Below are 15,452 nucleotides of genomic sequence, written 5' to 3'. Positions count from 1 at the left end.
ATATAAATACACACCAAGCTACTGCGTCCCCACACACACACACACGCACACACACACACACACACACACACACACACACACACACACACACACACACACACACTGAGCTTTTTGGTACCACCTCCCGAGTGGCGGAGGCCAGCCAGAGGACAGGAGCGAACGCTGTGTTCTGTAAACTTTTGGCCAGTGCCCTTTGAGGACTTTCTAACGTGGTTACTCATTTATTTATAGCTGAATAGAGCAGAGTACAAATATGTTTTTGTTCTTTTCTGGGCTGATTTTTTTTCTCCAAAATGTACTTTTGCGATCTTCCGGCAAACAAACATGAAGTGGAAAAAAGATTTGAAAGGCATTGATTATTTGGATGACTTAAGTTATATGCTCCACGTTTGAACTTTGGTTAGATTTTGTTCGTTTTAATATTTGGCATTGTAAATTTTGAACAGATTCGGCATTTTTTGTTGTTGGATATTTTAGGAGTGGAAGGATTAGAGAAAAATGCTCAAAATTGGTCACACTATCTCTGTGTGTTTTCAACATTTTTCCATGTTAAATTATTATAGATATCATAATCCATCGGAAAAAGTATCAAAGTAACGAGACTAAAAGATCAAAAAGTATAATGAGATTTAAAGCTTCACCAAGTGCACAAATAACAACAAAAGACAAATAAATAATCAATGAATAATAACTAATAATAAATAAACAAAAATAATTTAAAAAATAGTCCCTAATAGTAGTCAACAATAACAATAATTAGGAAAGTGCAGTAATAACAACAACAAAGAAACAAACAAACAGATAAATAATCAATAAATAAGAATAAATAAGTAATCAAAAAATAAGTAATCAAAAAATAAGTAATCAAAAAATAAGTAATCAAAAAACAAGTAATCAAAAAACAAGTAATCAAAAAACAAGTAATCTAAAAATAAAAATAAGTAATCTAAAAATAAGTAATCTAAAAACTAAGTAATCTAAAAACTAAGTAATCTAAAAACTAAGTAATCCAAAAACTAAGTAATCCAAAAACTAAGTAATCCAAAAACTAAGTAATCAAAAACTAGATAAGTATTCAACATGAATAAGTGCTCACATAAATAAGTAGAAAAGTGACTAAATAGAGTTTGAGTGCAGTACAAGATAAAATATATATTTTTTAAAGTTATTGTTTGGAAAAATGCTATCTTGTATTCATTGGAGTATTGTTATGGAGCTGAAAATGTAACCATACTCAAAACGCACACTTTGTTTGGCAATTCCTCAGCGTGAAAATTCTCCCCCAGCAACATGTCGCAATCTCATCGGCGATAAGATAAACCACTTATCTTGCACCCGTGCGTAAAGAGGAGGGTTCGGTTTGGAGTGGGGGTGGGGGCTTGGCGTTATGGGATGGTGACGATTGGTGGCGGTGGCTATACTTAGAAAGTTCAGGGCCTGCTGTCATGCGTGAATCACAGGCTGCTTCTTTTGGATGGCACGGACCAGGGGGGGGCGGGGCCGGGGGGCGGGGTTTGTGGGACGGCGGTCCTTGAGGATGTTTGGCCTTGGGTGCAGCTGCCAAAGTAAAGCCAGCTAGTTCGGCCAGAAGGCATACACACAAGCACGCGCACGCACGCACGCACGCACGCAACATGCAACATGGTCGTATGTGTTATGGCATTTGTGTTTCACATTAATGTCAGTTGGGGTGTCCAAAAAGACCAGCTTCTTTCTCGGGCCACCATCTTTTCTCATCACGTTTTACCTCGATCGTTATCTGAGTGACAAAGATTATGGCAGTTTTGAGTAAATATAATGTAGATTCCACGTATGGAGTACTCGTATGGGGCAAGCATCTGGGTGACCCATTTTATCGAATTATGACTCTTAATCCCTGCTCGCATTTTTTCCCCAATTTGAGGCGTACTGTATACCCTTGACTTGCAAATATTATCCAGATGTTGATATAAAACGCACTAAGAGGAGATTTTGGGGCCTGTCAATCCATTGGGGATAAATACATTCTCGAAAATGTTTTAATTCCAAATTTCTCTGTGTTAAACGCAAATTATTTATAATTGTCATATCTATGAATGAATAGCTATATATTACATGTTGGTTCTAGTACTACATATTTAAAAAATAAAAAAAAATCACCAACCTTTTTAAAAGTTCAATAATTTACTTTCAATCAAAAATTGTTAAATTAAACATGTAATTCTAATTCAATTAAAATGGGTTCATTTTGTGGCTTTGTACTAAAGCAAACAAATTAATATTTTCTGAATTATTCAGAAAAAATTTGTATCTAAATACTTGTTTGCCATTTTAATAAAACTCCATTGGAAAATTACTAATAACATTCTTATCCTTTTTATTTTTCTTTGCCCCTCCCCCAACACACCCACCCACAAACAATGATAATAATACTTAATTTTTTTCATTATGATAGAAATACTTCCATAATAGTAACTAATTACAAATCTGCAGTTAAAACACAGCATTTAACTTTATTATTTTATCACTATTCATCACCGCTAATTTGTAACTACACACGTGCAGGAATTAGGGCACCTGTGTCAAAGTGGCGGCCCGGGGGCCAAATCTGACCCGCCGCATCATTTTGTGCGGCCCGGGAAAGTAAATCATGAGTGCCGACTTTCTGTTTTAGGATCACATTAAAATGAAGGGTATTGATGTATATTAAATTTCCTGATTTTACCCCTTTTTAAATCAATAATTGTAATTTTTTAAATCAATTTTTTTTCTGTTTTTTTAGTTCAAAAATCATTTTGTAAAATCTAAACATATATTTAAAAAAAGCTAAAATAAACATTGTTTTAGATCTATGAAAAACTGAATATTCAGGGCTTTTAATCCAGTTCTTTTAATCCATTTATAAAAAAAATCTTAATATTATGTCTAAAATGGTCCGGCCCACGTGAAATCAAGTTGACGTTAAAGCGGCCCGCGAACCAACCCGAGTCTGACACCCTTGGGTTAGGGTTAACACGTGGCTCTCGAGCCGCATGCGGCTCCCGACCAAAATGAATACGGCTCTTTGCTTATCGTATTTTGTATCTACTGTGCCTCTTTTCCTCGTTTCATGTTTCTCTTATTTTTATTCTCTCTTAAAACACACGCCAATTCATCAGGGCCCATTAAAAGCAAATCATAAATTATTATTATTTCAAAAATAATTTGGCAGATTGGATTTTTTTTTTTACCGCCTTTTCTTCTTGCCAAAATGCAGTAGTTGGTGATTTTACCGTCTCCATTTTCTGCTGATAATGAAAGCAACGTTCCTCCAGTCCAAATATTACCGCCGATGATTGACAGCTCATTGTTTTGAGGCTCCACGGCGCCGTGTTATTGCAGCGGGGGCTCCGAGGATCGAGTTCCATGCGGGGGTGGCCCTTGGCGAGTACCCGCCGGCCACCCACGTGGCCCCGCGCCCCGCTCGCGGCACGCCGGCTAAATATTATGCGTACTCGGTGGCCGGGAACACGATCCCTATCGGCCCGACTTAATTAATTCGCACATCACGTATTTTCGAAAACGGGGCGCACGGGGGCCGAAATCCGGGTGGGAAACTTGCCAACGTACAAAGTCGCCAGGCAGGGGGTCATTAGTGCTTGGAATCTCGACTCCTTTTGTTTTGGGGGCTCACATTTTTTAACTGGAAAGGTAACGGACAATACCGAGCTCGATGCGTAACATCGCCCCCTATCGGCCATCTGCCGCATTGTCACGTGGTCTTGTCTTCCGCAGGAAATCGTGCTGGTGCTCTTCTTTGGCGGCGAGTACGTGGTGCGTTTGTGGTCGGCCGGCTGTCGCAGCAAATACGCGGGTATCAGAGGACGCCTGCTCTTCATCCGGAAGCCCATCTCAATCATAGGTGTGTTTGGCCTTATTTTTGTTGTTGTTGTTCTTATGGACATTGTGTGAGCTCACAAAAGACACATTCACTTTCATTACTTTCACATACGCTCTCATTTTCTGAGCCACTTATCCTCACAAGGGTCGTGGGGGGTGTTGGAGCCTATCCCAGCTGACCACGGGCACCAGGCGAGGGACACCTTGAATCGGTGGCCAGCCAATCGCAAGGCACGTGGAGAAAAAGGACAACCAATCATAGCTAGGGTTAAGCAATTTAGAGTGTTCAACTAGCTAGCCTAGCATGCATGTTTATGGGATGTGGGAGGAAACTGGAGTACCCGAAGAAAACCCACGTAGGCCGGGGGAGAACATTCAAATTCTGTGGCCCAACCTGGATTTGAACCCAGGACCGCAGAGCTGCGAGGCAGACAAGCTAACCACTCGGGCATCCGGCATAAATCTTGAATCGATGGTGGCCAGCCAATCACAGGGCACATGAAGACAAAAGACAACCAATCATAGATGGGGTTAGGCATTTTAGTGTTCAACTAGCTAGCCTAGCATGCATATTTTTGGGATGTACCCGGAGAAAACCCACGCAAGCCCGGGCATAACATACAAACTCCACACAGTGAGGACGCACCTGGAAACGAACCCTCGACCCCAGAACTGTGAGGCTGACACGCTTACCACAAGTAGACATCAGAGCTAGGCTTAGCCAATTTAGAGTGTTCCACCAGCTAGCCTAGCATGCATTTTTTTGGGATGCGGGAGGAAACCGGAGTACCCAGAGAGAACCCACGCAAGCCCGGGGAGAACATGCAAACTCCACACCGTGAGGACCGACCTGGGATCAAACCGACGACCCCAAAACTGTGAGGCTGAAGCGCCAACCACTTGTCCACCGGGCCGCAAACATCGCGCAATCTACTTTTTTTTTCAAAGTAACAATACTACGCTGTTGTATTTCAACGCAGTGACACGATCGTTCTCTTGCTACAGATTTGATCGTCGTCATCGCTTCCATCATCGTGCTCGCCGTGGGCTCCAACGGTCAAGTCTTCGCCACGTCGGCCATCAGGTTGAACGAACGCTCTTTCTCTCAACGGAAACGGCAAAGACCGTAACACGTGTTTGTTGCAGGGGAATCCGCTTCTTGCAAATCCTGCGTATGTTGCACGTAGACCGACAGGGCGGGACGTGGAGGCTCCTGGGATCGGTGGTGTTCATTCATCGGCAGGTATGTTTTAAAAAAAAAAAGCATTAGCGGTGGCACGTGAACAATTACCGTATTTTCCCGCATATATGCCAAAAAATGATGACTGAATCGAGGGTACGGCTTATATGCGCACAAATTAGAATTAACATGCACGAAACGCCATAACGCAAGACAATGCCGCCGCTACAGTCATTTATTTCAAAATAGTGAAAAGATAAACAGATAAAACGCTAAACTAAATTTATTTTGACGTCTATGAATGAAATTCAAGAAAAAATTTACTGTATCTTGTTTACGTGCAAAGATTTTTCTCAAGATTTTCCCTTCAAAGTAACATTATTAAAGTACTCCCTATTAAAACCATGAATATGGAGTTGAAAATTGTGAATCAGGGGGTGGCTTATACGAGAGAAATTGGAAAATTCAACTATTTTAAGGCCATTTTAAGGGTACGGCTTATACGCAGAGGGGGTCAATATGCGAGAAAAGACAGTATTTTTTCCCCCTCTTTATTGTATATTCTTTGGCTGGAGTGAAAAATACAGTAAAAGCCTTTATCTCATCCACTGTAATTGCCAGTTATAGACGTCAAATCCATTTCAACTGGGCAGGCTGGCATGGAGTAACCATGTTTCATGGCCATTGAAGGATTTCAAGTTGGCCTTGGCCTCCTTTTGATTTTTTTCTGAAAGTTTGCACACCTCTGCCTAATGCGAATAAAGCAGAGCTGAAAATAGATATTCCAGCTCGTAGACTTTGACACGGGTCGTTACACAATGGCTAAACTCCTTGATCAGACTGGAAGTTTATCTCTCCACAAAAGGATTGCGTGTCAAGATGTACGACGCCATAACTGAAATGAAATGATGACTCTGCTTTGTGCAAATCCTTTGTACTTTGTTCCCAGAAAATAGGATGTCAGATTAACGGGGATGCTAAAAGCTTTGATGGATGATCTTGACAACAAGGGTCTTTTTAAAAAAAAAAAAAGAAAAAGAAAGACAACACCTTGATGTAGTGCATCTTAGTGGAAATAATCTTGTTTGAAGAAACTCAATGTCATGTGTAATAGGGAAGAAAGTTAGAAATAGTAGCCAAAATGTTGTATGCTAAATAGCTAGCCATTCTAAAACTTTTTTGTTTTAAAAACAATTGTGGCCATGCTTACTTTGGTGCCATTTTTAAGTGAATTGAATGCTTTTATTGTCATTATGCAAGTATAATGAGATTTAAAGCTTCACCACAAAATGCACAAATAACAACAACTAACAGACAAATAAATAATCAATAAATATTAACAAAAAATAATTAATAAATTAATATTACCAAGAAATAATAAATAAATCAATAAATAATAACAAGGAATAATAAATCAATCAATAAATAATAGCAAGAAATTATAAATCAATCAATAAATAATAGCAAGAAATAATAAATAAATAATCAATAAATAATAGCAAGAAATAATCAATAAATAATCAATAAATAATAGCAAGAAATAATAAATACATAATCAATAAATAATAGCAAGAAATGATAAATAAATGATCAATAAATAATAGCAAGAAATAATAAATCAATAAAAAATAGAAAGAAATAATAGATACATAATCAATAAATAAGTAGGGAAGTGCACAAATGACAACAACAAAAAACAAACGAACAGATAATCAATCAATAAATACTAATAAATCAAACAATAAGTAGTCAACATAATACAACAAAATAGTCAACAACATACATTCGTAGGGAAGTACACAAATAACAAACGAACAAACTGATAAATAATAATAAATAAATAATCAAGAAATACGTAAATAAGTCGTCAACATAATAAATAAGTAATAGTCAACATGAATAAGTGGTCGATTGTGGTGATTTTCTGTTCAGACAATTTTTTTTCTGTCATGTTTTTAAGAAAATTGTAATTTATATAAATAATATTGCTACATGTAAAGATACATGTGGTTCTTTTCATTCTTTTGCCGTTATTATAGTTTGTCACGATACGGTCTGAATTAGTTCCAAGATATTCCGCAAAATTGGTCATAAAATATGTGATGTGTTTGCGTGGCATGTAAAAAAAATGGCCAATTTATTAAGCTATGTTTATACTTGGTGTTCACAGAGGGCAAAAACTCTAGAAGCAGAATAAGCATAATCATAAGAATACTACTGATAAACCCTGAATGCTTTGTTATGGATTGGCAGATGTAAATATTTTTAATGTTTAATAAGCGGATTAAAGGAAAGCAATATTTTTCAGGAGCTGATCACCACCCTGTACATCGGCTTCCTGGGCCTGATCTTCTCGTCCTACTTTGTCTTTTTGGCGGAGAAGGACGCCGTGGACGAGGAGGGAAAGACGGGCTTCTCCAGTTATGCCGACGCCCTCTGGTGGGGCGTGGTAAGTTGCCATCCATTCATCTGTTTATTTATTTATCGTATTTTCTGGACTATAAGTCGCACCAGCCAAAAAATGCATAATTAAGAAGGAAAAAAACAAGTCGCACTGGAGTATAAGGCGCATTTTTGGGGGGAATTTATTTGATGAAATCCAACACCAGAAACGTACATGTCATCTTGAAAGGCAAATTAAAATAAAATTGAGCATAATACCTGGTAATGGCAGTAATGACGTAACATATTAAGAGTTATTCAGATAAGTCTACATAAGTCGTACCAGAGTATAAGTCACACCCCCGGCCAAAATATGAAAAAAACCCTGCAATTTTTAATCCGAAAAATACGGTATTTGATTTTTATAGTTCATGCGCGTTGACTTTGGAGAATGTTTTTTTTTTAAACATGATAAACACACTGACAAGTTTAAAATTTAATCCCTTTTTTCATTTAAAAAAAGAATCAAACAAGGATAATATTAGCAGATTTTCCCTTTTATTTTTAGAATGAGGCCAATATATAAATTAAAAACACAGTAAATGAAAACGTACAAAGAGAATGTAGAAGAGCATTTTCCTTTTTCTTTAAAAATACAAAATACCTTATGAAGAATCAAACAAGCATAATATTAGCAGATTTTCCCTTTTATTTCTAGAATGAGGCCAATAAATAAATTTAAAAAACAGTAAATGAAAACATACAAAGAAAATGTAGAACAGTATTTTCCTTTTTCTTTAAAAATACAAAATATCTTACCAAAAAATGAAAAAAAATGGTGAGGAATGGGTGTAATGTCTAAACCCCGAATATAAAGCTGACACTTTTTCAGTCTTATTTCAATGCAAAAAAGCATCGTCTTATATTCAGCCCAACAGGGCACTTGTGTGCTATTGGCCCGTGCGCAAAACGAAAAAACAAAAAAGAATCCTTCATCTGAATAGCATGCAACAAATGATCCGTTATTACTCAGATATTTGAGTTTTACCGGTCCTCTCCTGTTTGACTCTTTTAGAGCCGCCATGTAAAGTATCGCTTCCCTTAATTAAAACTTTAATTGCGGGATTAGCGCCTTTATTTGACGAGGCTCCGAGAGGTCACGGCGCTCCGAGGGGTTTCAACCCTTTTTTTTTTTGTCTTGCCTAAACTGTAAACTTGAGAGCCATGAGCTTGAGTTCCAGCGAAATTAGCGGAGAGCGTGCGCGAGGTCACGGTGGGCCGAGCTTTGGCACGGGTTCCTCCGTGTGCAGGTGCGGGGACACAGCTGGAGAGCGTGCCGATGCCAGGATTGGATCAAATTTCCCCACGTTCAACCCTAACCCCCAAATTCAATCACTCCTCTTCCCGCTAAGGATCCGCTTCATTACGCAGAGGCAGTTGGACTTTCCATTTGCTCGGTTTTGGAATTAATTTTCCTGATGAGAAACAATGGAAATAGAAAAAAAAACACTGTTATAGCCAAGGCCGTATCGTCCAGAATAAATATAGTCCTGCATTATTCTGTTTTATTTAAGCAGGGAAGGAGGTCTTTAATAGAAAGGGGCTTCTTTCCCTTTAAGGCAGTCATTGGCCTGTTGTTTTCAAAGCAAAATGACGGCCATTTTGGGGCATTTTGACTGCATTTTTGTCACCACCCACAGAATATTGCCTTTCATAATTATATATACACGTAATCTACCAAGTGAAAAAATTGTTTTCTTTATTTTTCAGTTTTTTCAAGCAAGCAAGGAGGTCATTAATAGAAAGGGGGTACTTTTCCTTTAAGGCAGTCATTGGCCTGTTGTTTTCAAAGCAAAACGACCGCCATTTTGTAGCATTTTGACTGGATTTTGGTCACTTCAGTTTTTTCAAGCAAGCAAGGAGGCCATTAATACTGAGGGCCTTCTTTCCGTTCAACAGGGTCAGTGGCCTATTGTTTTCAAAGGAAAACGACCGCCATTTTGTAGCATTTTGACTGGATTTTTTTCACCACCTACAGAATATTCTTGTCTGGTCTACATTAAGCATAACAACATTCCGGAAAGATGTTCCAAAAATGATATATGTGAAATTGAGCTAGTTCATGAATTCTTTTACAAACAGAAAACTACACAATATCACTTTTGCCAAATCTGCTATAAAAAAAAGAAAAAGTGTTGTGTAAGAAGAAGCTCTTCTCTGTCTGCCATTTTAGGTGACCGTGACCACAATAGGCTACGGAGACAAGATTCCTCAAACGTGGATCGGCAAGGCCATCGCCTCCTGTTTCAGCGTCTTTGCCATCTCCTTCTTCGCTCTGCCCGCTGTAAGTGTGGCTAACGGTTAGCCGCCACGCGTGAGTGACGCGAGCCTAACTTGGTCCTCCCGGTTTAGGGGATCTTGGGATCGGGGTTCGCCCTGAAGGTCCAGCAGAAGCAGAGACAAAAGCACTTTAATAGACAAATCCCAGCCGCAGCTTGTCTCATCCAGGTAAGGCACCTTATTTTTATTTATTTTTTAGTTTACCACCGGCACATTGCAAATATATTATGTTTATGTTGAAAAAAAAACCCGACAAAAAATGCAAAAAAAGACTATGTTGACTGACTACTTATCTATGCTGCCTATTAATTATTTATTATGAATCCTTATTTATTATTTATGTATTGTTTTATTGATCGTTTATCTGTTTGTTGTTGTTATTTGTGCTCTTTGCTACTTATTTATGTTGTTGACTTTTTATTTATGACTTATTTATTTTTATTATTATTTATTGATTATTTGTTTGTTTGTTGTTATTTGTGCACTTTGCTACTTATGTTGATGACTACTTATTTATGACTTAATTATTGATTATTTAATTATAGTTATTTATTGATATTTATTGATTTGTTATTTATAGTTACTTATTGATTATTTATTTGTCTGTTTGTTGTTGTTATTTGTGCACTTGTATGATACTTGTATAACGACAGTAAAAGCATTCAATTCAATGAATTGATGGGCCTTTGGATGGCCATTATGCCGGAAACTGTCTTATCGACTGTATTTCAGTTGTGATTTTGACTAACGTCCTTCCCGGATGCTCTCCAGACACTTTGGCGGTGCTACGCGGCGGAGAAACCCAACGGCACCGCGGCCACTTGGAAAATGTACGTCCTCAGTACCCCAGATGGCGTCGCCGCGGCGGAATCGGAGAGCCCCAGCCTCAGAAAGTTAAACATATCGGTAATAATACATCATCTTGGAATAATAGATTTAGCGTATTGTCTGAGCCTTGAACCTAACCGGTACGGAAAATGAAGAACTTCTTACATATACTGTATTCATAAAATATGTCGATTTAAAATGTTATAGCAACAGCTATGCTAAAAATGACGACTAATACAACAATTTACATGAAAATAACACTTGGCTCCTCATTGTAAATGGCAGCCAATGAGTTGATGATAAAAACTTTAGTGGCAAATATGTCTAGGCCGGCGGCTTATTTTATCTATAACAATAGATTTCAGTCTTTTTAAATGGCAGCTAAGGTAAGATTTTATTTCCATTAAGAAATGCTAATAATGAAATTAAGTGGCCCGGCGGTTGAGCGGTTAGTGCGTCGGCCTCGCAGTTTTGGGATCCTGGGTTCAAATCCAGGTCGGGCCACAGAGTTTGCATGTTCCCCCTGGGCCTGCGTGGGTTTTCTCCGGGTACTCCAGGTTCCTCCCACATTCTAAAAACATGCTTGCTAGGCTAAGTGTATGCTAAATTGCCCCTCAGTATGAGTGTGAGCGTGAATGGTTGTTTATCTCCTCGTGCCTTGCGATTGGCTGATGCAGGGCGTCCCCCCGCCTATGACCCGAAATCCGCTGGGATTTGCTCCAGCACCTCCCGCGAGTCTAGTCAGGATAAAGCAGTTCAGAAAATGAATGAAAATATCTAGGCCGCACTGTAGTTCCTTCACCTTTCGTCACAATATTAGCGGTGCAGCACGGAAGGGTTCCCACAATGGCAAATACACGCTAAGACCCCCTTGGTCCCCCCACTCCACCAGGATGACTCGACGCCTTTGTCTACCGCGCACAAAGACTCAGTCAGTGGAGATGATGTCACCGCCGCCTTTCTCATGGGAGTAAACCTTTGTCCAGAAGAACAACAACAAAACAATCTTTGTGTAGCATTGAACCCGCACCTAAAAAGGAGGCGCACGGGGAGGCCGCTTCCGCTCTTTTCGGACTTTTCGGACTTTTCTCTCTCCGTCCATATTTGCCGTCCTCCCTCTTTGCATAATTGGTTTATCTCCTCTTTTTTTATTCCCTCCATCCTTTGGTTCCCGTTAAATTCTCCACCTCCGCCGCCAAATAATTCCGCCCGTGTATGTGAGGCGTTGGTGCCCCTTTTTGTTGTTGTTTGTTCTGGGAACGCCACAGGAGTCCGTGGAAACTCACCGAAACACACATTGGCTGAAAGAAATGTTTCTCGTATGAATTGAGTAAATTGTTCTGCAAATAAACCCTCCTTGACTTAAAAAAAATAGAGACAGGAATTTCTTACACACTTTTATAGTTACTATTTTGTTGAAAGTAAATTCATTCATTTTTTGAACCATTTATCCTCGGGTGACCACGGTCACCAGGCAGGGGACACCTTGAATCGGTGGCCAGCCAATCGCAGGGCACGTGGAGACAAATGACAACCAATCATAGCTAGGGTTAGGCAATTTAGAGTGTTCAACAACCAGTTAGCCTAGCATGCATGTTTATGGGATGTGGGAGGAAACTGGAGTACCCGAAGAAACCCACGCAGGCCGGGGGAGAACATTCAAACTCCACACAGTTAGGACTGACATGGGATCGAACCTTTATGGTATTATCTCATCATCTCATCCTTTCTTTTTGTTGCTAGCTTCAGAAAAAGGGCCCCAAAAGAAGGATGAAATCGATCCGGGGTAACGGCTCCATCGGCACGTCCCCCGAGAGAGCCGTCTCCATCCCGCAAATCACTTACGATCACATCGACGACTCCGTTGAGAAGAAGGACGTGGCGTTCTTCGCGGAGGAGCCGAGTAGCGCCGTACAAGGTAGGGCGGCGTCCCAATCTCTTTGGTTCCGGGCTACTTCCTGTGTGTTGGTTGCTTTCTGCAGATTTTTGGCCATGTCCAGGTTACACAAAGTACCGTATTTTCACGACTATACGGTGCATCATATTTTTAGCCGCAGTGTCAGTAACAAGTGCTATTTCTGTATTTGACACACACAAAAGACGCACCGTTTTTATAGACGAAGCCAGGCATGGCAAAACATACACCAGCTTAAACATACGGACACGCTAAAAAACACGTTTTTATAAAGGCAATGGAAGCAAAACTGAGTTTGGTTGTACTTTATTTAGCCATTTTACAATGTACTCACGTCATCATCACCCACAAATCCATCAAAGTCCTCATTTTCTGTGTCCGAATTGAACAATTGTCCAAATGAGTCATCGAAAACGCTGAGTTTTATACGTTCGTCCAGGCGGCCACAATCCATTCGCAAATAGTAGCTAGCTAGTGTAACTATTCCAACGCTGTCTTCGATGCTTCGTAAAGCTGTGTTGATGTCGATGTCCAGGCCACAATCCATTGGGTGTATTGACAAAAGAACTACATATCCCAGCAGTCACTGCGCCGTACTTTTTCTACGGGGAAAATAGTAGAGTCGGGGGCTGCTTGCTGTAGTTCTGAGAGCAGTAGAGGATGGTGTACCCTTTTGACTGATTTATTTTATTTTATCGTGATAACAATTTTAGTATTGGTCCATAAATAAAGCGCACTGGATTATAAGGTGACCTGTCTATTTTGAAGAAATCTTAAGACTTTTATGTGCGCCTTATAGTCGTGAAAATACGGTAACTTATTTGTACTCCCTATTAAAACCACGAATATGGAGATGTGTGAATCAGGGGGCATATTATACGAAAGAAATTGTCAAAATCAACCATTTTAAGGCTACAGCTTATACGCGGAGGCGGCTAATATGCGAGAAAATACGGTAAACTCCAGGATCGGTCCCTCTTTTGGCCCGCCCTCCATGTACTTGACACCACCGCCATGAATAATCATGGGGGATCTCTTCCATGTCAAGATGGCTACCAGGTGTCTCCGGTGGGACATCTGGAAGCCATTGGCGTCTCCATGGCGACCGTAGTTCACCGCTGTTGACAGACGAGTGTCTGTACGTGTCTTGACTCGTGCTTCCTCTGCGCGGGTTGTTGGCATGTGGAACACAAACTAATATGGCGTTTTATGACGCCGTGTTAGTGAAGTGGGCGCCAAGTAAACTTCCTGTTGTTAAATGGCCGACCTATTGGACAAGCTTTATGACTCTTTCCTGCAAGAGCGTGTGGGTGGAAAAACAATTGGTGACACAATCTAAAAGTAAAAACAAAGTGTGTATCCGCCATTTTAATTTCTCACAAAATAATGATTTTAATCCAAATATGGGAAAAGTCTGCGGTATAATTACTAGATTAGATTAGATAACTTTATTCATCCCATATTCGGGAAATTTCATTGTCACAGTAGCAAGAGGGTGAGAATACAGACACAGCAAAAGACATTTTAGACATGAATAAATAGGTAATAAATAAGTTAATAAATAAATAAATATATATTTATAATATAAAATATAAAATATATAAATAAATAAACTACATAAATAAAATACGTGGTCATTTTATTTAAAGTCAGTTGTGTGCCTTTGAATAATAAGGCAAAATTCAAAAACATAGTATCTCCTTTCCACTTATCACCTTGTATTGTTGTTATTGTGCTGCAGTGTCATTTATATGTACTGTCGCTCGCTGTTTGCTTCCATCAAATGATTAATTTTGTGTCTTTACAGGAATCACCAGGATCATCAAACAAACAGGTGAGTTTTCTTCATTTTCCTGCTATGTGGAAGATAAAATATATACATTCACTGGACATTCCCATTTGCGTTTAACTGAGGTCAAAAGACAAAACATTATTTCCCAGTTAAAGATGTCTTATTTTTCCTTTGTTTCCTTGTCTTCATCTTTTGGGTCTGAATCCTTAAATCTTCAAAATCTTTTTCATGCTAACAAAGCTAGGCTATCGTGATCTGTGTGGATGACGAACAAAATGTTTTTTGTTTTTCTTCTTTCGGGGGGCATTAAAAGGACCCTGTCATCATTCTTGGTCGTCTTTCACTCTGAGCTGTCCCTCTTCACCAGGTATCTTTCATTTAACTATATGTATATCTTTGTGTTTAATTATGTTTTATCTTTAAAAAAAATCTTGTGTTCATTCTTCTTCTTTTGTCAAATTTACACAATGTTGGTGTAATATCGCTGTCCTCATCTGGTGACTGATATTGGAATTTAAGCCCAAATAATTGATTCCTAAATAGAGGGTCGCGTTCCCTGAACCCTGTATCTCACTGGTACTGGTTTTAGTCCCAAGAGTCTAAATGGTGATGTTTTTTTTCCAGTGAAACGAGGCCAAAGTGGTAGCATGTCAATCGACATTACCCGGGCAAGCAGCGTGACGGACGAATTGGACTGCATGTGTGAGGATATTCCGCTCTCCGTGATGACCGACAGCACTCAGTAAGTCAAATCTTTTATTTGGCCCCTATTTATATCCCCTATGTCCAATATGGCAGCTCCTGAAATTAATTAACCCCAATGCCCCCAACCCTATCCATTATGTTTACTATGGAATTAATTAGCCCCCATGCTATCAAGTATGTGTACTATGGAATTAATGACCCCCCCAATGCTATCCATCATGTGTACTATGGAATTAATTAGTCCCCAACCCTATCCACTATGTGTACTATGAAATTAATTAGCCCCCATGCTGCCCTGACTGTGTACTATGAAATTAATTAGCCCCCATGCTACCCTGACTGTGTACTATGAAATTAATTAGCCCCCATGCTATCCATCATGTGTACTATGAAATTAATTAGCCCCAATCCTATCCAGTAGGAGTACTATGGAATTAATGACCGCCCCATTA

General features: G+C 39.4%; 1 protein-coding gene across 1 annotated transcript in view; it reads left to right on the top strand.

The window, feature by feature from the left end:
* Positions 1–15,452, top strand: part of kcnq1.2 (potassium voltage-gated channel, KQT-like subfamily, member 1.2) — a 127,093-nt gene that overhangs the window by 9,926 nt on the left and 101,715 nt on the right. The window contains exons 4-13 of the mRNA XM_077597437.1: positions 3,754–3,880; positions 4,864–4,942; positions 5,005–5,101; positions 7,347–7,487; positions 9,654–9,764; positions 9,833–9,928; positions 10,532–10,666; positions 12,332–12,506; positions 14,311–14,337; positions 14,920–15,037. Of these exons, the coding sequence (XP_077453563.1) occupies positions 3,754–3,880; positions 4,864–4,942; positions 5,005–5,101; positions 7,347–7,487; positions 9,654–9,764; positions 9,833–9,928; positions 10,532–10,666; positions 12,332–12,506; positions 14,311–14,337; positions 14,920–15,037 (1,106 nt within the window). The remainder of the gene's footprint in view (positions 1–3,753; positions 3,881–4,863; positions 4,943–5,004; positions 5,102–7,346; positions 7,488–9,653; positions 9,765–9,832; positions 9,929–10,531; positions 10,667–12,331; positions 12,507–14,310; positions 14,338–14,919; positions 15,038–15,452) is intronic.

The sequence above is a fragment of the Stigmatopora argus genome, chromosome 3 (genome assembly GCF_051989625.1).
Source record: "Stigmatopora argus isolate UIUO_Sarg chromosome 3, RoL_Sarg_1.0, whole genome shotgun sequence".
NCBI classification, from domain to species: Eukaryota; Metazoa; Chordata; class Actinopteri; order Syngnathiformes; family Syngnathidae; genus Stigmatopora; species Stigmatopora argus.
This window is presented reverse-complemented; position numbering and strand designations above follow the sequence as displayed.